Here is a 26,341-nt window from a genome sequence, read left to right as displayed (position 1 = left end):
AGTTATATACTAACTAAAACTAAGTGTGAAACAGCGATTTTTTCAGTTTGAAAGTTATTTGCTTGCCAGAATTAAGGAAGGTCAGAATATGAGGATTCCCTAACGTAGCAAGTTATTCAGTAGTGGAGTTTTGGAGACTGACCAAGCGAATCGATCGTCACATGACGGGCACCTGCTGAACTGCCTTGAGTCGAGTGTCCCTGATCAAGGTAAAGAATCCGGCAGTCTCGAGACAGCGAATTTCGTACATGACATGTATTGCAAAAGACGCACTAATTGAAGTGAATTAAAGAAGGATATTTAACGGTAAGGTAGAGGCGGTCTTAATTCAGGTTCTATTATTAATAATATGATTGTAACCATTGCACATTGCTTGGATCAGCTGTTGATGAAGAAATGTTCTAAATTTGTTGATGACATTACATCAAATTTTTGTTTCATTCTTTTTCAGGAAAACGTTGGTTCAAAGACTTCCTTCTGGTCATTGAAATACTGACGAGGGTACTATACATTGAGGCATTACTTAATTTATAAGTCATCCTTAATCAGATCTACTAGCATGCATGGTCATGTGGTGTCGTGTTATTCCTAGTCAGAAGATTTCATGACAACATCAATCCAATGGAAACTGGAACCATGTAATCACAAAATACTGAAATTCTCCTGGTCCATTTCAAGCTATCGCAATACAACCAAAAGCCATGGCATCACCAGGATTTTTATCTAAGTGCTGCATAGCAGCCCATGTTTCAAATTCAACAGAACTAGAGGGAAGAAAAATTGGTGAAGTTATAAACATTTTGTCCATTGTGTTTTGTTCCATCAGTCTGTCAAGTGTGCTATTTCTTGTCTGGCCTCGGAAGGAGGGAAACTCGGAGGTGTTCCAGAGTAAAAACCGAATCTTAGTTGGACCGAATCTCAACAGCATCATCAAGAGTCTGGTGGCAGTGAATGTGCTGGCAGTGATAGGTAACAACACTACGTGTAGCATTGACATAGGATCTCTTATGATTTGTGGTGGTATATGATTTTTATATATGTATAAATCGATCCCAAGCCTAGGCTAGGGAATGAAAACAGACTACCTGTGAGATAAAATCATATACATGGTATATAATTACCACTTCAAATCAAAAGAGATTATTTTTATCACATGTTTCACTCCCATTTCAATTTACTGGTATGTGTAAATCCTTATTTGCTAGGCTTTTTCAATTTTTTTTTTCAGACGTCAACATCACAATATTGTGGAATCATTAAAATTCGTGGTGGTTCAATTTTCGTGGTTTTCGTGGGTAGCCCTCCCACACGAATTTAAGTCCTCCACGAAAACAAGTTTTGAAAGAGTAAATTTTCTTACTAAAACTGAAAACCAACACATCCACGAAATTATGTCCCACGAATAAGCAAAAAACCAACAATCCACGAAAATTGGCCCGCACGATTTTAAATGATTCCACAGTATATCTTTCTTATAAACATGATTAAAATGTGGGTTTTTTTTTAAAGAGAGAGAGAGGAAGAGTATCATTAATATGAAAAATTATAAGTACCGGTTAGTTGTAGGTTCTGTCTATCTCACTGGGTATAGCAAACTTATCCATGTTGTCCCTTTTCACCATTCTTTAGACTTATAAAAGCAAAATGCTAAAAATTTAGCAAGCTAGAATATTTTAAAAAGGAAGGTTCTGATGCAAAATATAATCTAATATCATTTCAATAGTGGGTGTAAAAATCCGTTATGATGTCATATTGCAATTATTATAAGTGACTACAATTTATTACAATAGTGATATATATCCATAGCATATTGGGGCACACAAATGATTTGTAATTTATTAGTTTTATTAATGTAACAATTCTGTGTTTTATTGTTGAAAAAATAAATGACCGAAGACTGTAATTACCCTAAACAATGCTTTGTTTAAGGGTTGATGAATACAATGACTAGGGCATGTATTGCAATGCTGCATTTAAAAGTTGTTGATTAATGTTGAATACTACAACAGAAGACTGTTGTGTAACAATGCTTCATTTTAGGGTTGTTGGATACAATGACTGCAGACTAATGAATAACAATGTTGTGTCTAATGGTTGTTGAATACAATGACTGAAAAATGTTGTGTAACAATGTTGTGTCTAATGGTTGTTGAATACAATGACTGAAGACTTTTATGTAACAATGCTGTGTTATGGTTCGTGAAGACAGTGACATGGACCTGTAATGTAACAATGAGTTGTTCATTACAATGACTGAAGACTGTTATGTAACAATCCTGTGTTATGGTTAAAGAACGCTGTGTTTTAGTGTTGATGATTACACTGACTGGAGACTCTTGTGTAATACTATAACTATCCTGTGTTAATGTAAATGAAAACAATGACTAAGGCATGTAATGTTACATTGTTGTGTGCTTAATGAATACAATGACTTGAGACTGTAATGTAACAATGTTGTGTTTTAGTGTTGTTGATTACAGTGACTGGTGATTGTATTGAAACTATAACTTGTTTTAGGGTTGATTATTACATTAATAGGAGAGTGAAATGTAAAAATATCTTGTTTGAGTGTTGGTGATTACATTGACTGCATACTAATGTAACAATGTTGTGTTTTAGGATTGTTGATTAATACAATTACTGTAATGTAACAATGTTGTGTTTTTGGTTGTTGATTACAGTGACTGGTGACTGAAATGTAACAATGTTGTGTTTTAGGTTGTTGATTACAGTGGCTAGTGACTGTAATGTAACAATGTTATGTTTCGGGTTGTTGATTACAGTAACTTGTATCTGAAATGTAACAATGTTGTGTTTTGTGTTTGTGATTACAGTGACTGAAATGTAACAATGCTGTGTTTTTGGTTGTTGATTACAGTGACTGATGACTGTAATGTAACAATGTTGTGTTTTGGGTTGTTGAATATGGAGACTGATGTTTTAATGTAACAATGTTGTGTTTTGTGTTGTTGATTACAGTGACTGCTGACTGTAATGTTACAATGTTGTGTTTTGGGTTGTTGATTACAGTGAATGCTGACTGTAATGTAATAATCTTGTGTTTTGGTTTGTTGATTACAGTGACTGGTGACTGAATGTAACAATGTCGTGTTTTGGTTTGTTGATTACAGTGACTGGTGACTGAATGTAACAATGTCGTGTTTTGGTTTGTTGATTACAGTGACTGGTGACTGAATGTAACAATGTCGTGTTTTGGTTTGTTGATTACAGTGACTGGTGACTGAATGTAACAATGTCGTGTTTTGGGTTGTTGATTACAGTGACTGCTGACTGTAATGTAACAATGCCGTTTTTTAGGATTGTTAATGACCATGACTGGGAACTTTAATGTTACCATTTTTTGTTTTAGTGTTGATAGTTTTATTATGACAGTAATAGAACTATTCTATGTTTTATGGATCATGACTTGGAACTAATATTGTACATATTGTAATAATGTTGTGATTTAGAATTGTTGATTACAATGATTAGAAACTTTAACTCATGTATAATGTAACAACGTCTTGTTTTATGGATGATTGTAAACAATGACTGGATATTGTATTGTATTAGGGTTGATTGTAACAACGACTGGATATTGTATTGTAAGTTTGTTGTGTTTTAGGGTTGCTGGTAAGATCTGCTGTTTGGTTAGATCATGCCTTTCCTGACACAAAGAAGAAATGTATGGATGCCAACCATTACTTCTGTCTCGTTAGCAATGTAAGTCATAATTAGCTGTATCTATTGCATCACATGCAACTCAATTACCTGCACCTCATTCATTTTAGCCAATTTGATCCACTCAAAGCCCTTGTTTCATCAGCCATAGTTTGTCTTAATCTGTCATTGCACTTGTTTCATGATGATTTATTTATTCCGGAAATTCAATGAATCCATGTTAGAGCAAATTATACAAGACCAACCTAATTATAACTCTTACATAATTGACAATCTGAGTTAATCAAATTTTATCAAATGGTCATTTGCAATCATATTTCTTCAAGATGATTATTATAATATATAGCATCAGATACACCTACTTTTATCATCACAAGAATTAGAATTACATATGACTGATAAATTGAATTTTTTTGTAGATGTGGATCTTGTTTTTTTTCACCTGCAATCATTTTTGGCATCTGGTTTATGCAATAGAAGCTTACATGGTATCCAATAACAAAGAGCTGTAAGTGGTATCCTATATAGTGGTAACCAATCAGGTCTGGCAAAATCAGCAGCTTACAACTTCAAATTCACACTTACCGTGAAGCTAGTTTCATTCTCCCAATCTTAAAAAAAATGTTTTATTAACTTACTGGATATAGCAAAGTTATTTTATCATGTTTATTGCAAATCATAGTTGCTCGTCATTGAGGCTTAAAATTTCTTGGATTGTACATGCATTTTGAAAATTTTAAAGAAATTACTTACTGGAAATAACAAAGTTCTTTTATAGCAAATCAAAATTGCTCGTCGTAGATGCTTTGCGCACTGTAACTGTGTTTTTCTTAAATTGTACACGCATTTTAAAATTTTAAAGAAAAATAACCTTTTTGACTTTATTGGATTTGATCACTCAACCAATCTGTGTTTACATCCCCATGAAAGCCAAGGGCTGATCCCTTGATTCTTGGATAACTGTGTGCCTGTACTGTTGTAGGAACACCGGCCTTAAGGTCTTTGTTGGTTGGTTCATCCCAATCTTTCTGACAGCGTCTGCCGCTGTAGTGGTCTACTATCAGGGCTTCAACTTGTAAGTCTTCTATTTGGTGAGAGCTGATGATCAAATTCACCTTGGTTAAGAAAATTATACAATCATTTAAATCAGAAAATTCTTGTATTTGCATGCTTTTACATCATCATAGTTTTAATCATTTACCTCTATTTGGATATTTCAGATGTTTTTCTCTGACTACTCCCAAGTCCTATATTGTGTACATTCTGTTCCTGTGTCCTGTTGTCATAGTAATGCTGGCCAACCCAATTATTTTCTATCAAGCTGGAAAGTCAGGTACGCAATCAACTCCTAAAATTTTCATTTTGAAATATTTCCTCTCAGTGAAACTATTAAATTGTTGAGTTTGATTATTCTTTTTTTTCTCAAGGCTATTGAAATTATATTGAATTGAAAGCAATGTGTATTCTGTTGTATTCTGAAATCATTATCCTTGACTGAAAGTGGTTATATTTTGTTGCATTTTGGATGGATCTGATTATTCTTGTTAGAAAGGTGTTGTACTTCTGTAGTATTTTTGTTGTATTCTGTAGTACTTGATTATTTTTGTAGCTAAACGCGCACTGATCTGGCACTATGGTCGTTACACATCGTCGGAGAGGAAGCTTGTGGACGCGATTCACACCAAATTCTATCTGATCCTTGTAATTTATTTTTCGTGGTGAGTAGTACAATGTATATAACAGTACACATGTTGAATTACCTTAATATATCATTACTTTTGTTTGCAAAATAAATGTGACAGTCATGTTGAAAAAAATAATAAGTATAAACTGCCTACTTGAACTTCAAAGTCCTTCAATAAATGCTTAATAAACAGAGAATATAATCATGCTCATCATGATCCAAATTGAACTAGAATTTAGTTATTAAGCACGTGCATCCATAAAGTGCCTGTATGTTTTTGTCCTGACAGTTGGATTCCGAATCTCGTGAACGCTGGCCTTCTGTTGAGATCTAAGTCGGCCGCTTCATCATTTATTCCTGATGACAACAGTATACTGGCCTTCTTTATACTCATGGTAAGGTTCACCCTTCTTTATACTCATGGTAAGGTTCATCCTTCTTTATACTCATGGTAAGGTTCACCCTTCTTTATACTCATGGTAAGGTTCATCCTTCTTTATACTCATGGTAAGGTTCATCCTTCTTTATACTCATGGTAAGGTTCATCCTTCTTTATACTCATGGTAAGGTTCATCCTTCTTTATACTCATGGTAAGGTTCATCCTTCTTTATACTCATGGTAAGGTTCATCCTTCTTTATACTTTTGGTAACTTAAGGTTCATCCTTCTTTATACTTATGGTAACTTAAGGTTCACCCTTCTTTATACTCATGGTAAGGTTCATCCTTCTTTACACTTATGGTAACTTAAGGTTCATCCTTCTTTATACTTACTATAGGAAAATTTACACCTGGCTAATTAGCCAATCAAATCTTGTGTCACAAGCTTCATGGGAAATAAAAATGTTTATCTTTCCACAAAATTCACTAGGCTACTTTAATTCAAAATGTGTTAATTGAATATTTACTGAGGCCTTTGTTTCCATTCTTGTCTGTATACTGTTGATTTTCACACACTGACCGATCCTGATTTTCTGTGTTTCCAGGCAGTGTCCAACCCTCTACAGGCAGTCCTAGCCGCCCTGGTCTTCTGGGGACTCCCGAACACCAATCAACTTCGTCTGAACATTTTCAGCCAATCGGAAGTCGGATATGGTAGTTCCAGTGGAAGCAGCATCATCAACCGTTCCGGCCTGTCGGCTCACTCTGGACTGAGCACAGGCAGCGAGTCGGAACCTCTGATAAGCTACCGACAGAAAACCATGTTTTAGAAAGCATTTCTTTTTGTGTGTAATATCGAATCATTTGTTACCATTATGATAAAACAAATGGTCCATGAGGGAATGTTTCTTAAAACCATGACGGATATGTACAACAGTTTTTTAAAACCATGACGGATATGTACAATAGCAGTTTCTTTTCCATGCCAAGTCAATCCTCTAAAATTCCTGGACTGTTACCACGGAAATAGTTTTCCAAGGAGTCAATATTGCATGACTAATATGTGATGAAAATCGACATTGCTTGATCATTGGGTATAAGTGTAGTGGGTCTCATTGTTGACAACTGTAAGAGAGTTGCTGATAGTCACAAGGACGTTAGTATGACTTGGTGATGCTGCTGGCAACCAAATAAACATTTCAATTGATACATGTATTACAGCTAGCTGTACACTATGGTACATTGTGATGAAGTTATATGACAGATTCAGTCACCTGTGGACCAGTGATGGTCTTGTCATTCTTTCTCTCAGACATTGATCTGCCTGGACCTCAAGTAGTCCACTGAATCCACAACCCTCAATTTTATACAGCTCCATGTGACATTATGAATACTTAAAATATTTGTACATGTACCTGCATACTGCCAGCTTTGAGTTATTTATTGTATATCTTCATTTTTCTGGCATGTTGTAAATTTTGTAAAAATGAAGTTAATCTTATCTTCTTTGTTTGCTTGAGTCAATTTTTATGAATAAAATACAAAAAAATTGTATTACACAATATCCAACGTAATTTCTGTTTGTTTGGGTTTTTATACCACCGCTTCAAAGGAGTAGGGGGTATACTGTTTTACCCTTGTGTGTCTGTCTGTCCTTCAGTCTGTCCATCTGTAACAAAAATTTCTGTCGCTTTTTTCTCAGAAACTATTTATCGCAGATGCTTGAAATTTTAACACATTATTTATTTAGGCATGCCATTCGTCATTCTTGGGATATATTTTGTACCAATTGGACGTCAACTTCCTGTTTAATGACGACTTTGTTTATTTTTAGCCTATATTTTCAAACAAATTTTCGTCAAAGATTTCTCAGCAACTAGCTATTTATCGCGGATGCTTTAAATTTTTTAAAACACACTATTTGTTTAGGCATGCCATATCGTGGGATATGTTTTTGTAACAATCGGATGCCAACTTCCTGTTAAACATCGACTTTGCTTTTTTTGCATATTCACATCAGAGTGGGGGTATCACTAGTGAGCATTGGCTCACAGATATCTTGTTTTTCTTTATTTAAAAGTGAATGTGATTATAGCAAAAATTACCCGTAGATTATGAAAAACTATTTTAAACAAAAATGTATGATTTGTGTGTAGACTGTATCGATCAGTAGTTGACTATTGTAATATGTCAGGAAATCATATTAGCAAAAAAAAAGAACATCATATATACATGTATATGACATTCAAACATACCAAGCTTTATACTGTAAAATAATTCATTTGACACAACTATTATGTCCTTTTATATTTATATAAAACTTATGTATATACCTGTACATTTTTTAAAAAAAGAGTCTTATTAAATCATTGGAAATCTAGCTGATTCAATGTCGGACAGTACATGTTTTTTTGACAATCAATTTATTTAATAAATGAAAAAAAAAAAAAAATATTATGGTAATACATTAAAAATTTAAAAGATGATCTTAAGGTGGTATGGGACACTTCCATGTTGTGACGTATTGTTCATCGAAATAGACAATAATTAAAAATAAAGTGTAATTATATAAGTAGTTTCTTTCCAAAAATGGTTACCTAACTCCGTAGCGCAGTGGGTTAGAGGGTTTACTACAAACCTGTAAGTCATGAGTTTGAATCCCGCTGGGGGTTTTACAATTGTTACCTTTTCAAATATATTTAAAGCTATTTTTTGGTTATGTAAATTTTAAAATTCATAACCGGTGAAAGTTTTTCAATTATAAAGTACTTTAATCCACATTAATATCGACAGATGTCCCATACCACCTTAATTAAGCTTCCTTGTCACAGTTTTGATAGAACTGATATTACCAATAATAAATTTCACTATCCTGTGAAACATGTGTTAGAATACCATAAGAATCTAAATATGTAAATAAGGTTAGGGAAATCATTTTGTGAAATCCTAAAAGTCATGCAGTCATTCAAACAAAAAATCAGTGAACTTGGAATAGGGTTTATTTTCAAAAACAAATTGTGATTTAGATGACTATAAATATGACACTGGCCATTAGTTATACACAACTAGGGCACCATGACCACATGGTAATCATAAAGGAATAAAACAGACGTCATGTACAGTATATATGTTTTGTACAAGATACAAAATTTACAAACAAGCTAACATGATGATCATAATATACAATGGGATGTATACACATAAACTATACTCATCTATATAAATCTCTATCTTACAAAATGGTATGTACCTTTATACCATAAACAGTAACTTATCTTTCAATCTATATATACATCTCGATTTAATTTAATTTTGAAGACTTTGTATAATTATACAACAATACTACTCTTAATTACACAGCTCAGTCTTAAACTCATACATTCAAACAAGCGGCTAATAACAATAATATGTAGATAGCCAAATTACAGATATTGAGACTTTTATTTCTTACTTTACTCAAAACAGAGATGTGTCCGAGTTTCCGATAATATACACAAGTCTTACAAGAAAGGCTTGAACATTTTTCACAAAAAGCACCTGTTAGTCTAGTATAGAAAAAAAATTCATAAAACTGATTCAGAAGCAAACTTAATAACAAATTGAATATAAAACAATCATATATCATTTTATGCTATACATTTAGTAAACTATATATGATGGAATTTATCTTATGATCACATATACTGAATGGAAGTTGACAACACCGGACATTGTTCCAAAGACAGAACCCCAGTAGATATAAGTCAGGGATTCCACAAATGTCAGAACAGTTTTTATGTTCTTTGATTGCTAGTGATTTTAAAACCACTCTTGACCAATATACATGAAACTCAAGGAAATCTTATAAAAATGTTTATGTCAGTCATATACAGAGTCGCTGTAAATAAACAATGAACATTCAAGTTACATGAAAAATTTGTATCTAAATTGGTGTAAAATTATTAAACACAAAAAGAACAATATTCTGAAAAAGTTCTTCTTATAACTCAACAATTAATGCATGCATGTAAAAATGTAAATGTATGAATTAATTAAAAATGCTAAGAAATTGAATCATTATAGTAATGGATATACAAATAGATATTCCAGACCAAGATTTTCATTTAGTTCATGGTAATATACGACAGTGTTAATGTGCCCCCCCCCCCCCTCCCCAAACAATAACAACAACAATCCCAAGGAAGAACAGACACACACAACAACACAAACAAATCACAGCCACGTGTTCACAGCAACAGCTTCATTGTAAATTGATATGCCTTAAGGAGATTCCAATTTTGTGCATAGAGCTTTTTCCATGCGTCAAATCAGCAAGTCTTATGCAGCTAGCCAACAACTGGCTGCTTAATTCAAACACAAAGTCGGCATTTTGGGTCTTAGAACACATGTAGGGTGTTTCCAAAGTGAAGAGTTTCAATATGAACCCTTCTGCTGTATATTCTACCTTACATTGTAATGCAATTATGCCTCAGAAATATAGCAAGAGTAATCAGGAAATAATCAATCAAAAGGTTTACTGCATTTATATATTAAAAACTTCATATTTAACAAAAATGTTTAAAATTTTGCATCAATTTTGTTACAGCTAATATATGGCACATGGACTTATCAATGTAATTTAATTGGTATAACATGGACTTTATCAATGTCACTTAATTAGAATAACATGAACTTTATCAGTGTCACTTAATTAGAATACCATGAACTTTATCAGTGTCACTTTATTAGAATAACATTGACCTTATCAATGTTAACTTTTATTTGTATAACATGACTGAAACAAAAACTATAAACTAAGGCTTGCTGATGACTATGCAACCATGGTAACTGTTTATTGGGTATGTTAAATAAAGTTCCATGATAGGAGATAATGGCACCTAGTGTTAGCCCATTATCTGAGGAAACAGTGAGTTTTTCTCAGCTATACACAACAAACATGCAGTAAATGGTAAAACATGTGAACATGTAACTTTTTATAGTTATCAGATCAGAAACTTATAGAACAGAAATCATGCCTACCTTGCATAAATTAAAAAAACCCAGAAATGTTTTAACAATTTGAAAGTAAAAGTGTAAATAGTGTCCAATTTGCATAATTATTGATTTAACAATGTAAATCAATTGAAATTGTGGTAAATCAATATAGGGGACTGCACATCAAAGATACCATGTTAATATTTTCCTTGTCATCCAAAGAATTTCTATAAATAGTATCAACACCTGTGATGGCTCATTACTTTTTTATCATTTATCATCCACACATATCATATATGATATGTAGGCCTATATTCACCAAGTCATGACAATATATAGTCAATTGCAAATGATATACATGTACAAGCAATTGTGTCACTTTCTTCATTTTATGGCAATAGCTGACACTGGTGATTATTATCAAATATGTAATCTATAAAGAACATTGAAATTTAGTGGATTTCATATTAAGTTGCAAGTAGGAGAATTTTTCCTTTATGTTTATAACACATAGATATAGACCTAACACAAACTGCATGAGTAAGCCAATATGTCTGTCAATGTTTACTGTTTTTACGAGGACAAGTCAGCCTCTGTGACACCTTGCACACTGAGTTCCATCAACACGTTGTCTAGGTACTTGTCGTCAGGGTAACCATGCCCCGAGTCATTCCTTCCTGACTCGGTTTTGTGGTGGATTTCGTTCCATGTCACGGTGTCCGATTCTCCGGTCGTGCTTGACTGACCAATAGTGAACGTCAACCTCCTTCTCCAAGCCACCGTTAACAACTTCAGGACCTAAACAAGGACAACCAAATGTCTGATTTATTACTGACAGGACCTCAACACAGGAAACAAAGTGTCTCATTTATTACTGACAGGACCTAAACATGGGAAACCAACTGTCTGATTTATTACTGACAGGACCTAAACACGGGAAACAAAATGTCTGATTTATTACTGACAGGACCTAAACAAGGAAACCAAATGTCTGACTTATTACTGACAGGACCTAAACACGGGAAACAAAATAACTGATTTATTACTGACAGGACCTAAACAAGGACAACCAAATGTCTGATTTATAACTGACAGGACCTAAACACGGGAAACAAATTGTCTGATTTATTACTGACAGGACCTAAACACGGGAAACCAAATGTCTGACTTATTACTGACAGGACCTAAACACAATAACCAAATGTCTAATAGGACCTAAACACGGGAAACTGAATGTTTGACTTATTACTGACAGGACCTAAAAGTGGAAAACCAAATGTCTGATTTATTACTGACAGGACCTAAACTTGGAAAACCAAATGCCTGACTTATTACTGATAGGATCTAAACTTATTACTGTCAAGATGAACAAAAAAGAGGACACAGACTTACACCACTGAAAAATATTACCATGTTAATTGGACATTAAACTAATGACTGAATTTTTTTTTTTTTTTAAAGTCTTCACCCACTTTAAATCAGGGCGAAGGGGACTAAAAAGAGGGATGAACATTTGGCTTTATACAGTATAGCTAAACTTATCTTACTACCTGTATTTGCTACCAATCAACTGGATGTCCCAATACCACACACTATTTACAAAGTTTGACATTGAATCTATGAAATCTGTTATCAAAGCAATAAGGAACAACGTATAAGATGAAAGACTTGCACATTGTACTAGTACCTTTCTGCCTTTATCATTGTCTGGAATGTAACAAACTCGAGGGAACCCTCTGCAGGAGAAGCGTTTGCCAGGGTGGGGATGTTCTGGTCCCTGGATCCCTGGGGAAATGTGATAAATGATGACCTTGGTTTGGTGACCTTCATTGCCTGGGAGGGAGTGGGGGACTGTCAGATACTCCATAACCCCGTCCGGACAGTTTCCATGCTTTTCTCCATAAATCGTCTTACAAGTAGGGCATTGGACGGACCCATTCTATAAAAACAAACAACAATTCTGAATCAATAACTGCACTTGTACCTGTATTCATAAACTATACAGTTTTGCTTTATGCATTTTTCAAAGATATTTGCCAAACTTACATTTAACTTACTTGTACATTAAATGAATAAAAAACATCATTTAAATAAATTTGAAAACTCTCCAAATTCAGATACAATGCAGAACATGGTGAAAATTCAAGAAAGAAGGTCACAATATATTACAATAGATATATACCAGTTATCTCTCTCTTGTTACTGCTCTTTTCCCAGACTTACTTTTGTGGTGCTTTCATACATGGCCAAAATACACAGCTTATGGAACATATGGCTACATCTGTTGAGCTTGAAGACAACTTTCTCGTCCTTTTTACCCTCTCCATACCCGGAGGCATGGGTGAGCTTCTCACAACATATACAGCAGTCCTGAAGAGAAAGAAATGGTGCAAGATTCATTTGCCATCTAAACGGTACTCTGATCTAGTTATATACTAAATTATGGTTGACTTAACCCCACTCCATCTAAAAGGTACTGATCTGGTTATATACTAAATTATGGTTGACTTAACCCCACTCCATCTAAAAGGTACTGATCTAGTTATATACTAAATTATGGTTGACTTGACCCCACTCCATCTAAAAAGTACTGATCTGGTTATATACTAAATTATGGTTGACTTAACCCCACTCCATCTAAAAGGTACTGATCTGGTTATATACTAAATTATGGTTGACTTGACCCCACTCCATCTAAAAGGTACTGTGATCTGGTTATATACTAAATTATGGTTGACTTGACCCCACTCCATCTAAAAGGTACTCTGATCTAGTTATATACTAAATTATGGTTGACTTAACCCCACTCCATCAAAAGGTACTGTGATCTGGTTATATACTAAATTATGGTTGACTTGACCCCACTCCATCTAAAAGGTACTGTGATCTGGTTATATACTAAATTATGGTTGACTTAACCCCACTCCATCAAAAGGTACTGTGATCTAATTATATACTTAATTATGGTTGACTTAACCCCACTCCATCTAAAAGGTACTGATCTGGTTATATACTAAATTATGGTTGACTTAACCCCACTCCATCTAAAAGGTACTGATCTGGTTATATACTAAATTATGGTTGACTTAACCCCACTCCATCTAAAAGGTACTCTGATCTGGTTATATACAAAATTATGGTTGACTTGACCCCACTCCATCTAAAAGGTACTCTGATCTAGTTATATACTAAATTATGGTTGACTTAACCCTACATCCACAATGGCCAGATGAATCCAACAGACGCAAAAGTCAGTGAATCCAACAGACGCAAAGGCCAGATTTTCTGCAAATTTTTAATTAAAGCTCAATTCGTAACTCTGAGTTTCTGTAATAGGATTCTATATTCCAATCCTATATTCCTTAATAATGCAGTGTGTACCTCATCATCTGGAGGGTTGTCCAGGATTGACACATAGTTCTCAAATACTTCACAGCCAGCCCAGGTACCTGAAAAATAGACCATCACTAGATCATTTAGGCAGTCACATCTCTACATGCAGTCATATCTCAAAACTGTTATCACAAACTGAGGCACATATTCTCTTGCTTCCTAAGTCATCCATCCAATTTTTTTCAGACTGGGAGCTACAGACATGCAGCTAACTTTTAATATGATTAAATGATTATAAAACATTAGTGATTGTTTTTACCAGAGGAGTGAGTGTTCATTTTGGATACATTATTAGGAATCTTATCCTCAGAAGGTAGGTAGAAACCAGTGGCCCCTCCTCCTCCTCCTGTAGCACCAGTTGATGTAGAGAGCTGGGTACCAGCTAAAGAATGGGCACCAGACCCCACAGGGTTCACAGCACCAGACCCCACAGGGTTCACAGCACCTTAAAACATAGAAATAAGAAATTCCACAATATACCGGTAATTGACTGGTAACATTTTGGCTGATCAATATCCTAATTTAAAGCAACTACTAGCATATGCTTTTATGTGCAGTTGACATCTTGGCACTTTATTTATTAGCATTATGTTTTTTAACTTTTAATAATTTAGCTCATAATTAAAGTATTTTTTTAATTTGGAATGTTAAGAAACATTACAATTAGTAAAAGCAAATAAGTCTCCATATATGTAATAATTATTGTAACTCAACGGAAAAAAAACCCCAACCCAAAACAATGTTGCTTTTAATAATAGTTCTCTGCATTCTTAAATAATATTGTACTGGAATTGATATATTATATCTAATATCTGCTGTATACCTCAGTATGGAGTAATAAATGTAACCAGTGGTGGTAAGAAAAAGACTTATTGGTTATGAGGACAATTGGTGGCTTCTGTGTGTCCTCTTTACCTGAGATTACAGCACCTGGTGACTCACCTGAAACACCTGACCTGACTACAGGGCCACTCATTTGGTGGTTGTTGAAACTGGAAAAAAAACAACATGGAATCAAACATTCATCTGCTGCCTACAAACTGATCTATGGTGGCTGTACTAATCAATAAAATGACAGACAGATTGGTGACTGGTGTCACAGCAAGCCAGAAAAAATCAACTTGATTTTCATTTAATTTTCAGTCACTTTTAATATCACTTTCAGAAGTTACTTGGTAATAATGCTTTTCTACAGGTCTGTGACAGACATGCTAAACTATCATGACTACTGGCACACTTCCAGCAAGGTGCTGATTTGTATAGATCTAAGCTGTATCATTTAACTACAATACCTTTCATACCATAATTACCGGTATACTTAGTGCACCTGAAGTAAACTCACTTGTGATAAGTAAAGTTGCCATAACTGCCCCCGACCAGCCCACTTCTGACTGAAGGATGGATGGGCCGAGTGGAACTGTGTCCTATATTTCCAGGAAAATAATTGGCAGCTCTGTGGAACATGTTAGCATGTGGAATGAATCCCACTGTCGAGATTCCAGAGGCTGGCGGTGGGTTACTCGGGGACTGCGAATGTGCTTGATGAAATAACTGGGCATTCTGACTGGCTGCTTGATGAGACACAGGTGGAGTCCCCGCGTTGATGTGGACTGAGGTAGGCAGGGAAGAACTCAAAGCCATTTGAGTGTATAATCTCTTTCTAGTCAGGACCCCCGAGATGTGAGTTGGTGCATGAGATGTTGCATTTAAGTTGTGAGATGGTGCATTCAAATTTTGGGGTGTATTTGAATTCTGAGAAGCTGTATTTGAGTTGTGAGATGTTGCATGAAAGTTGTGAGACATTGCATTTAAGTTGTGAGCTGTTGCATTCGGATTATAAACTGCTGCATTTAAGCTGTGAGATGTTATGTTAAGGTTGTGAGATGTTGTATTTGAACTGTGAGATGTTATGTTAAGGTTGTGAGATGTTGTATTTGAACTGTGAGACGATGTGGTCAAGTTGTAAAATGATGAATTAGAGTTTTGGGATTGTACATGAGAGTTGTTTGGCATTGCACTTTTAGAGTTCTGAAGCATTACAGCAGAGTTTTGAAATGTCCCACTGGATAAAGAATTAGATGACATCTGTCCTCTTCCTGACAGTCTCTGTTTCTTTACACAACTCCCTCCATTCACAGCACCATTGTTTGCAGACTGTGTGTTAGACTGAGCAGTAGTTGAGCCTGTGGAGCTATTGTCAGAAGGAATACACTTCATATATGGCATGGCCAAGAGCTCACGACGTATCATTCGTAAGCGCCCTGTCTCAATTCTTTTCTGAGTCATTTTACTTAAATCCATGATGTAAGGTAATTTGACAGCAGTTTTGGAGAGGTTCAGCTCAGTGTTCTGAGTAGAAGGGTTTGAAAAGTGATCCTCCAGAAGGCAGGCGACCTCCATATCAAACGTGTTCCACTGGCCACGAACATCCCCCTCCCACTGCCAAATAATTCCCTTTCCTGGGGGGCTGGAATCTGCCAACAACTGACGTCGCACAGGCCTAGCTGTCCCTGTCAACATATATATATCAATAAAAATAACAGTATAAAGCAATTTAAATTTAAAGATATAACGATTTTTTCAATAAAATACACTTACAAGACTATATTCAGTGACACAGCTAAAAGATATATTGCATGAATGCTAGAGAACTTGTATCCTGGAGAACACACACCAATGCTGTAGGGTCCTCTTAGAGAACTCATTCCATGGAGAGAGATCTCCAACTAAACCCTAGAGAACCAACACCCAAATTTATATATTGCTTTGTATAATATTTAAAGAACAATACATCGCGAAATCTGTACCCCATTCCATATCAACCTGATGGCCTTAGGCCAAAGGGCTGATATTGGTCAAGCGTTTATTTGAATGTAATACATATTTTGACATTTATTGTAGTTTATATTATTAATTTGATTAGATATCATAAATTGTTTTTGTCTTCATGTAAGAAACTTATCCTCAATATCCTGGTTTATCTTGGTTTTCCTACCTCAAAATTGTTTATGTTCAAATGCATTTTGACGTAATATTTATTAAAATGTACATGTCATGACATCAGTTTCGACTGCAGGTATGCACCAAAAAAATTTAAAGGGAAAGAGATCCGAAGCACTCTGGATAAAAAGTACAAAGTTGTTTAAATTTGAAAACTTAAGGTGTAATGAAGGGTGATGATACAGGGGATGTGATTGAGACTTGTGCCTTTGTTCGTATCAGGGGTGCAAAAATTCATATCAAATATATAACAGATATACTGTATATTGATTTCCTAATTCAATGCGAGGAATTATTTTCTGCGTAAAATTGCGAGATGCAACCCTCACAGATTTTAAAGTCTCGCTTTCATTTTTCAAACAGTTTCAAACTATAGGAAATCATAACAAAATATTGGTGATCACGATTTTATACTAAACAGCAGAATTGCGGAATTAAGTACTTGCGTAAAATAAGGAATTTATAGTAACCAGAATGAACTTGGGTGAATAGCAATATTAATTTTGGCTTAATGTTTCCCGTTATACACTATTATCAGAAAATGCACAATTTAGTTACCTAGCTTTCACTACTTTCAGCAAGTTTTAATAAAGCCACAAATTTATTACATATTCCACCTGGTGGAGCTTCAGTGGTGCAATAACATTGACCCGTCACTTTCAATCTATTGCATTACTGAAAGAGGCTAACAGCTGCATAAAGACAGCAAAATAATATTCTAACAATTATAGCAATATTGTAGCCCAGAAACATATAAGGCACTGGCAAGCAACACAAGCTCAATTGATTAATACATCTGATATCTGAAAAAAGCAAAAACTTGCACTTCCGCACACCAGCATCAATTTCAAGAAGATGATGAGAGAAAATGGACACAAATTCAATAAAAGATACCAGCGGTTTAAATTGATTGAGGGAGAATTATCACCATGTAAGGATACGATATAAATTAGATAAATCCTAAAAAGGATGTTTAAGCTGCAATACTGAAGCGGCGGGACATCTAAATACTCAGATTAACCTTTGGTCAACCAAAGTTTGGGTAGGATTTACAGACATGAATTATAAAGAACTGTCCTGAAATTCGATGAAGCTGTCAGTCCAAATATCAAGCCAAGCTGAATCTTTACCAAGATAAGAGTTCTCTTAACGAAGACCGTTCCTCTATGAACTAGGTACAGATTCTCAAGGTTCTCAAGAGTACAAGTTATCTTGGAGAAATGGTACCTAGTATACCTGGAAACGGAGTTCTCTATGAGGACCCTTCATTTATAACCCTAATACATGGGTATGACGAAAAAACTGTATGATATGGAGTAAATGACAAAAATCAACAAAGGTACTCCACTTGCACGCAATTCTGTTCCCATTATCAATTTAAAGAGTTGAAGAGATCAGATAATAAATCATACCTGTTCCAAACCGAATCTGGCACATGGTTAAAAAATCTATGGAATATATTCCCATGTTTGGAGCCACTTTCCCCAAATTCACTTGAACTGATGGGTTTTTCCTGTGACTAGATTCGATGAAATTTGCTATGTGAGATTCATAAGGTCGCCATCGACCATATTCATTCATCCATTCCCAAACCACGACAGATTTCGAGGAGGCTGTCATTTTATTTTCCCTCCTTCTTAATGTACAAGACCGATGATTTCCGAGAGATCTTAGAGAGTTCCGAAAAATTATTTACATCGCGTTTTATCGAGATCTGATATTTTTTGGTAAAATTGTAAAATACCATTTTCATCAATAACGTATTAAATCTTTCTTTAAGTCTTGTATTTTCTGGTTATATTTTCTAATATAAAAAATATATAGATATACCGGAAATAACTCATTACCCACAATGCACGGGGCATTCCTTGTAGCGAAGGAAAACTGAGAAAGACATTCTGAATTTTGCCTGGAGGTTTAGAGAGCTGGCATTGTTCTATTGCATTTCAACGTAAACAATGCCAACCAAACCATCAGAAAACTGTCGTTAATTTCACATGTAAGTTGACAATAATTAGGTTTTGTTGTGAGTTGATTTCTTTGTCCAAAGTTTTTTTTAGTTTTGGAATTAAATGAGAATTTTGTGCAGAATTTTATAGAAATTGGTTTGCAGAATTAAACTACATGTGTTCACTATATTCTTTAGTCAATGAAATATTCACCTTTGCCCATTTGTGCTTTGCAATCGTTGAATTTGTCTGCATTACTTGCACTGGTCAGATCAGGGACGTATATATATATACGTCCCTGATCATATTGATATTGCTAATTCCACTGTATTCTCCTTTGAAAAGTTGACAGGCATAGCCTACATCCACTTCTCTTCGCAAGCCTTCATATTTTGATTCTGGAAAATATGTAAATGTCGGAACTGAAGACGGTCTATGCTTTGACCCATGTTTCGACTCCATAAACCTGTAATTTCCACATTTTATACATAAATTCATGCATATATCTCAAAAATTCAACACTAACCCACTATCAAATCATTTGAATCAAAGTACTTTTAAAAGGGAAATTTACCATGTTTTAGGATATTGGATGCTCCTTAATTATTAATCACTGGTGCAACCCGGGCAAGTGTGATCCCTGTGATCGTAGTGGTTGTATGTGAAAGGGTATGTGGTCGCCCATTTGGACATATGTGGGGTTTTTCTTGGCACTCTGACTTGCTTTCTATCCCCTCACACTTAAATCTTTGCGAAAGAGAGATATTCATATAAGTAAAAAAAAAATTAGTTGTAGAACTTTTATATGTTCATCGTCATAATCGTTGTAAAAAAAATATAGTTCAGTCCAATTATTAACAGAAGCTCTGATCTTTGTTAAGAGCATTTAAGTTGTTAAGTTGTTAAGAAGTCACTGTTATACACTATTAAAGTATCATCTGTGCAGTATATATGTGTTCTTTTTACAGGACATTGGTCACCACAAAATTATTACCATGGCAACACAAGCAGCAGTTCATAAACGCAACCTTGAGAGTTCCATCCTCTTCATGCAGACTGAGCATGCTCAAACACTAAAGGGTCTCCATGAAGAAATCAAGAACCTCCAGAAAAAATGCTCAGGTAACTGACAAAAAACAAGCTTTCTAACCATGCACAGCTGTTACACTCAACAATTTATAGATCTTGGACGCTGAGACATGCCAACATATCTTTCTGCTGTACATTTGATACATCCTTTATAATAAAGATACTAAAACAATTTCATTGACTGTTATGAGGGGATTGATTAATTACAGTTTGGCCGTGATCAAAATCGGCATTATGATTTGATTTTGTACCACTCATACTGTGGTTTCATCAATATTTGTTGAATACCAATTTTCGTTGATTTCGTTATTAAGTTTATCCTTGAAATTAGATATTCATTGAACTGCAATTTCTACTAATATTTAGTATTGATAGGGTCATTGGCCAAGAATTTATGTATCCTTGAAACATTTTCACTTTATCCACGAAAATTGATACCCTTGAATATTAATGAAACCACAGTAATTGATATCCTCTCATAGTCAATTTGATAAAAGTCAAGAATGATTCTCTACATGTATTTACTTTAATATCATCATGTAAACCCCACTGGCGCCCCAACAGTTAACATAATTTGAATCATATATATTTTTTTCCACGGCCGTGGTGCAGTCGAGGCAAATGCGTTACATTTGAAACGACAATCAATTTTTTAACAAAATTAAATTCAGAAAATATATATAATATCTTGAAGACGATGACATAATGATCTATATATTAAACTCACTTACTCTCATACCTACTTTAAACCATCAAACTGCTACTCTTCCCCTTCCTTTAGAGGTGTCTTAAAGAACAGAGCAACATATTGAAATCACATCTGTGTGTCCGAGGCTACAAAGCCCACACAGTGTAAAAGGCAATTTATGAGACAACCACAAAATACAGGGAAACCATTTTGCAATACAAAGAAAATAAAAATAGGACGTAACCCTATACAAGAACATTTATACTAACAAAACTTTGTTCAAGTACAGCACTTACACGGACATATTTACTAGTTCCATTATGGATTGCACCAAAAAAATATTAAGTAACATGTTTTGTCACACAGACAATTCCCTTTAACCCATTAGCTGCAATATTGTAACCCTCTACGGTTTTTTCTATCTGATATTTACTGGGGAGGGCTACAATTCCATAGGATCTCTGTAATGGTACAAAATTAAATTTTTCCTGCGACTGACTTTGGTCTAAAAAGATCATTTTTATATTCGACTTCCTTTATATAAAATGATTTTTTAATTCAGGTTGAACAAACTAACCGTATATAATGCAAAACCAGATAAAACACATCAGTATGTTTACCAGTAGTCTTTTTCAGCAACCATGACAGTTCTCGCATCATTTTATTGGATTTATGCTTTGGAGTTTTGATGGGTTTGATAACGTGAATGTCAGGGTAAATAAGTGATCTTACCTCGTTCTTTCACTAAAACATCATTTAAGAAAATGGTATATAATGGAAAATTCAAATTTACCGCGTTAATTATGTTTAAAAAAGGGAAATTCCTACATTCAGTTCAAGATCCACTTCTGAATTCTCATTGGCTGTCCCAAAATAAAACTGATCAAGGTCAGTAAACATGAGGGACAAATTTAACTTGGGTTGTTGATATACACAAAAAATAACCGATATATGGTTTTTTTGGATTGATTTATGCCATACAAAACTACAATGAGTTCAGGTAGGAAATGCAAATGTTATTGTCATTTACGTACGATTTGAGCCAAAATCGTTGCGGGAGTGAATCACCCGCACTTGCATCATTACGGAGATCCTATGGAGTTGTAGCCCTCTCTCCTCTTCCCCCCCCCCCCCCCCCCCAAAAAAAAAAAAAAATTAGGAGAGGGCTACCGGTACATTATTACATTATTGCAGTTATTATCTCACCAGCTGTAAAAATAAAAAAGAAAAAAAGACTGACGGGATCAAACATTTTCACGAATGGATAGATATGACAGAAAATGTAGTGGTTATCAAATATTGACATTAATCCTTTCTCGGCAGACACAGAGAGGAAAGTTTTGGGTGCACAGACTTGCACGCCGGCTGTTCTCAGACTTTCATGTCCGGTTGTAACCTTCAAATGAAAGGAGAATCAGCTGTTTCTTCTATGTAACGCTCTGATCAACATTACTGATGATTTAGTATCTGTAATGTACTTTTTTTAGGATAATTCATTGCATGATTCAGTATACATAAACAGTAAAATGCTTTCATTTGTGTGTCATACAGGCTATTTAGTTATAGCTAGCATTGCCAAAAAAAAATTAGTTTCTCTGCATTGTGTTTGCTACCTTTATACACGCATAAAACACAAAAGAAAACAGAAGGAAGATGTTTATCTGTATTTTTTTTTTTTTTTTTACTTTGTTTGCCCTCTAGGTTATTCTCTTGCTTTTCTCTATAAATAGAACTACTCTCCCTAATTTCTTGTTCGAAATGATTACTATAGTCTTATACTGAAAAACAGGTACTTTTTGCCTCAACTGCAAAAGGGATGCGCTACGGCCGTGACAGAATATCAAACATAAGCAAGCATAAATAAGCATCATAAAATAATGAAATTATATCTGGCATGCAATGCGATAAATTCCATCGGTCATATGAACCAGTAGTTACTGTAAAAATCATAAGTTGTACCTGCCCACATCAGTTTTGACTTTTAGGTTATATTTGGCCATCTGGAAAGTGTGCGCTTACTGTAATTTAATTGCACCAAGATTGTATCTTCAACCTGCAGGTACTTGTACATTGTTGACTCCATTGAAAACGGTCAAATTTTCTGTTGTAGACCTAACATTCCAACTGAATATGCAAGGTATAGGCGATGATTCTCCGGGTGAGTATGAAATTCAATGTTATCTGTTGTTAGCATTTCACCAAGATAATTTTGATGAGATGAAAGACTACAGTAATTGGGCTGTTGATTATGAATTACTTGGTAATCACAGCTTGTTAAATTTATAGTTCAAACTGAATTTTAGTGCATTTAATATTAAAGAAAACTATTGCATTACCATTCTATCTGTTTCACTTGTTTGAATTATTTTACCAAGTACAATGTAGTACATTAAATTTTTCTAAATAACAATAATTTTGTTGATAGGTACTCAAAGTGCTCAAATAGAAGAATTAAAGAAAGAAATCCAAGATCAAATAAAAGAAAGGGCGGAGTATTGTCAGGAGCTGCAGAGAAAGGACAAGCAAATCAAACACCTGGAGACCGATGTCAAGCGTACAAAAATCAAGCACCAGGAGGAGCTGCGTAAGCGGAGTGAGTGGGAGGATAAGTTACGAGCCGATCTGGAATCCAAGTCTAATCAGGTAGCCTACTTGACAACAGAACTACATAAGCTCAAAAGATTACAGTTAGAAAGTGCTTCAAAACAGACTTACATAGCTAATGCTCATGGCCTGGTTCCCGCCCCTCCAGGCCTTCCCAAGGAGAGGATGTCAGGAATAAGGCGAGGTCATCGAGGGATGCGCAAACCGGAGCCTGAAGAAATCCATCCTGTCCGCACTGGGTCTGGGAGTACGTCCAGGTCCGATTCACCGGTTCTGGAGGCTGCCAGGTCTTTTATTGAACGAGATGAAGTTGAGCCAGAAATTCGTGAACGCAAACTCCCAACACTCCCCCCTATTAAAGCTGCCACTAATGAACGCCATGTCATGTTCCAAAAAGTTGTACAACCCTCTCATCGCAAAAAACATGTGGAAATCTCGCAGGAGGTGCAAGTGATTGCTGTGGATCACATGCCCACAAAGGAGCAGAAGTGGGCCACCCACGCCCAGGAATCAAGAAGTTCCGAAATGAACTGAAACTTGTCACGTTTGCCAAATATTTTGTACTGTGTTGTGTTCCTTGTATCAGTTGTTTTTATTTTATGTATGTTGAAGACTTGGGATCTAGGGGACCAAGTGTAGCTCTGATGCCTATAAATGAAATGTGAATGTGTGTTGATTTCATGATAGAGTGAATCTCTATTTATTTTCAATCATGACTTTTATGTTATTATTGTATGTTTATTTTTAAAACAGAGAAGAAGCTGTGTTATTTACAGAGAGTTCTGTATCTTGTTAACTTGATGCTTCACTCCGTCCTGGGTCTGTGGTCTTTCACAGTTACTGTGATACATTGACAAGTCACAATTTATATTGGCAGTATAACATTTGTGACACTTTGTTACTTTGAGAAACTTTTTGGCATATCATGTCTTGATGTGCATGATATAATCTGTAATATTTTATAAGTGAACTGCTTTTTAACTTTTGACAAATTTTTAATCATTCTCTCCAAGTTTTTGATAGATTTTAATTATCATTCATTTTCTCACTTTGAGTTTTAAGCCAAATTAATATTGTTGTTGTTTACTGTTGTTTTAAACTGTAAGCGAGTTTGCACCCATCTTTAGTGTAAATAAAACAGTTTTTTTTTTCAACATTGTTCTGTTGTTTAAGATCTGTTGAGGCTGATTATGAAATACTTTCTGTACTTGAGAATGTTTTCCTCCCCAATTTTTTTATCTGACATTTTGGAAGATGGTATTACAATTATAGAAGCCAGAGCCCCATGGTGGTGCAAGAATATTTTTACTAGAGATGACTCCGCAAAAAGAAAATTGTTGCCTTGCAAGACAAAGACGAGGGAGCTTATGCTATACCTCGGTATCAACATCTGATTGAAATTTTGAAGCAGGTCCAATATCTGAGTTATTACTGGTCCTACCTTCACTAAACTTGCTGATGATGCATCTTGTGATACTGATGACTTGACAAGTTTGGAGTGCTATATGCTTATTAATAACTTTCACATGCTGGAGGGGATTAATGTTACGGGATCAGGTTTAAGTTGTTGTAGCTGGTCACAGGTTACTAGGTACATGTAAACACTGATCCTTAAATTATTCAAACATGCATGCCATCACAAAACTTGTATCGGCCTCAGGGGCTGATACAGGTTATCAGCTCTCTAAAGGGCTGATACGGATCCATATAACGCCCCTTGCGGAAGTCCTCCACCTTTTTTCGTTTCAGCATTTCTGCATGTTTACAGAAGAAAATAAAACATTTGTTATATTTTTAAGTGTAGTTGAAAACTTCAAATGCTCACAAATGTTTTGTAGCAGTTAACTTTTAAAACCTGAGAAAATTCCAGTTCTGTAGCTACATGACTGTTTGTAAAAACAATTAGATCTCATATCTTTATTCAATACATGTACACAATACTTTTAAATAATTTTTAACTTCAATATATTCAAGTTTGTGATTTTAAAAAAAATGTTTATTACTAAGTATGTAATAAATATAATAATAAATAATTTAATTCTGGTTGTAACACAGCATTTGATTGGATAGAATATTAAGTTAAAATTGTTTAACCTGGTTTGCACGTCACAAGACACGTTATAACCTTTATCCGCTTTGCGGATTATAAAGTGTAAATTGTCCCAACCCAGGTTATACTCATATTACTTAGGTAGACATTCAGTTCATTTGTTAAATACCCTTTTTCAATATATCACGGCCAGTATCAGCCCTCGACCAATCATCCCTTGGGCTGATATATTGGAGTCTTGGGCTGATAGTACTGGCTGGGATATAGAAAAGGGTAATCTGTATTATTGTCTAATATATAACTATGAAGTACAGAGCTAGCTTCACATATTGTATTATATTCAGATATGATACAATGTATATTTACATGATATAAAGATTTAATTATCTTGTTACAATTATTTGCAATTTTACAATTTGAATCAACATATGATACAAAATTTCTTGAGATAAATTCTAATCAGATTATGATTTTAAATTACCCTGGTATGTGATATGAAAGAACGAATATAGCTATATCAAATATATCATCTTCTATGAAAAAAAAGCATCGATTACATAATTTGTTTAAATAGATCATAAACTATGATTTTGATATATGATAATTGTGGTCTCACGTGGGTGGTGTCTCGTCTCCATTACCTTTGTAATCTGACAACCTAATGTTTTAAAGTAGTTCTCCATTAGCCATGCACCGGTACTATAGTGTCTCCATTACCTTTGTAATCTGACAACCTATATTTTAAAGTAGTTCTCCGTTAGCAATGCACCGGCACCAGTAAGTGTACTAAACTGATATTTTTCAATATCATTCTAATTAAATACTGCGTGATTTGTAAAAATTCATGGA

At 34.8% G+C, this 26,341-nt stretch overlaps 3 protein-coding genes across 4 annotated transcripts; 2 read left to right on the top strand and 1 right to left on the bottom strand.

The window, feature by feature from the left end:
* Positions 1-8,125, top strand: LOC128188005 (uncharacterized). Of its 2 annotated transcripts, none has more exons than XM_052858761.1 (9): positions 1-209; positions 452-969; positions 3,626-3,723; positions 4,101-4,189; positions 4,664-4,756; positions 4,902-5,014; positions 5,291-5,399; positions 5,655-5,760; positions 6,351-8,125. In XM_052858761.1, exons 2-9 carry the CDS (start codon positions 702-704, stop codon positions 6,573-6,575), a joined length of 1,101 nt encoding a protein of 366 aa, XP_052714721.1. In that variant the 5' UTR covers positions 1-209; positions 452-701; the 3' UTR covers positions 6,576-8,125. The 2 variants fall into 2 exon arrangements, with proteins under 2 accessions (XP_052714721.1, XP_052714720.1); XM_052858760.1 differs by having other exon boundaries at positions 1-306.
* A 597-nt stretch (positions 8,126-8,722) lies between these two features.
* On the bottom strand, positions 8,723-18,789 carry LOC128188004 (E3 ubiquitin-protein ligase DTX1-like). The gene is made up of 8 exons (XM_052858759.1): positions 18,525-18,789; positions 15,455-16,622; positions 15,055-15,104; positions 14,372-14,557; positions 14,101-14,168; positions 12,943-13,089; positions 12,407-12,658; positions 8,723-11,517 (listed from the first exon to the last, which is right to left on the bottom strand). The coding sequence occupies exons 1-8, from the start codon at positions 18,730-18,732 to the stop codon at positions 11,293-11,295; spliced, it is 2,304 nt and encodes a 767-aa protein (XP_052714719.1). The 5' UTR covers positions 18,733-18,789; the 3' UTR covers positions 8,723-11,292.
* A 181-nt stretch (positions 18,790-18,970) lies between these two features.
* Positions 18,971-24,618, top strand: LOC128189889 (coiled-coil domain-containing protein 92-like). The gene is made up of 4 exons (XM_052861676.1): positions 18,971-19,111; positions 20,030-20,183; positions 22,949-22,996; positions 23,264-24,618. The coding sequence occupies exons 2-4, from the start codon at positions 20,057-20,059 to the stop codon at positions 23,974-23,976; spliced, it is 888 nt and encodes a 295-aa protein (XP_052717636.1). The 5' UTR covers positions 18,971-19,111; positions 20,030-20,056; the 3' UTR covers positions 23,977-24,618.
* Positions 24,619-26,341: the final 1,723 nt, after the last annotated feature.

The sequence above is a fragment of the Crassostrea angulata genome, chromosome 6 (genome assembly GCF_025612915.1).
Source record: "Crassostrea angulata isolate pt1a10 chromosome 6, ASM2561291v2, whole genome shotgun sequence".
Classification (NCBI taxonomy): Eukaryota; Metazoa; Mollusca; class Bivalvia; order Ostreida; family Ostreidae; genus Magallana; species Magallana angulata.
The sequence above is the reverse complement of the archived record's forward strand: the minus strand, read 5'-3'. Positions and strand labels throughout refer to the sequence as shown.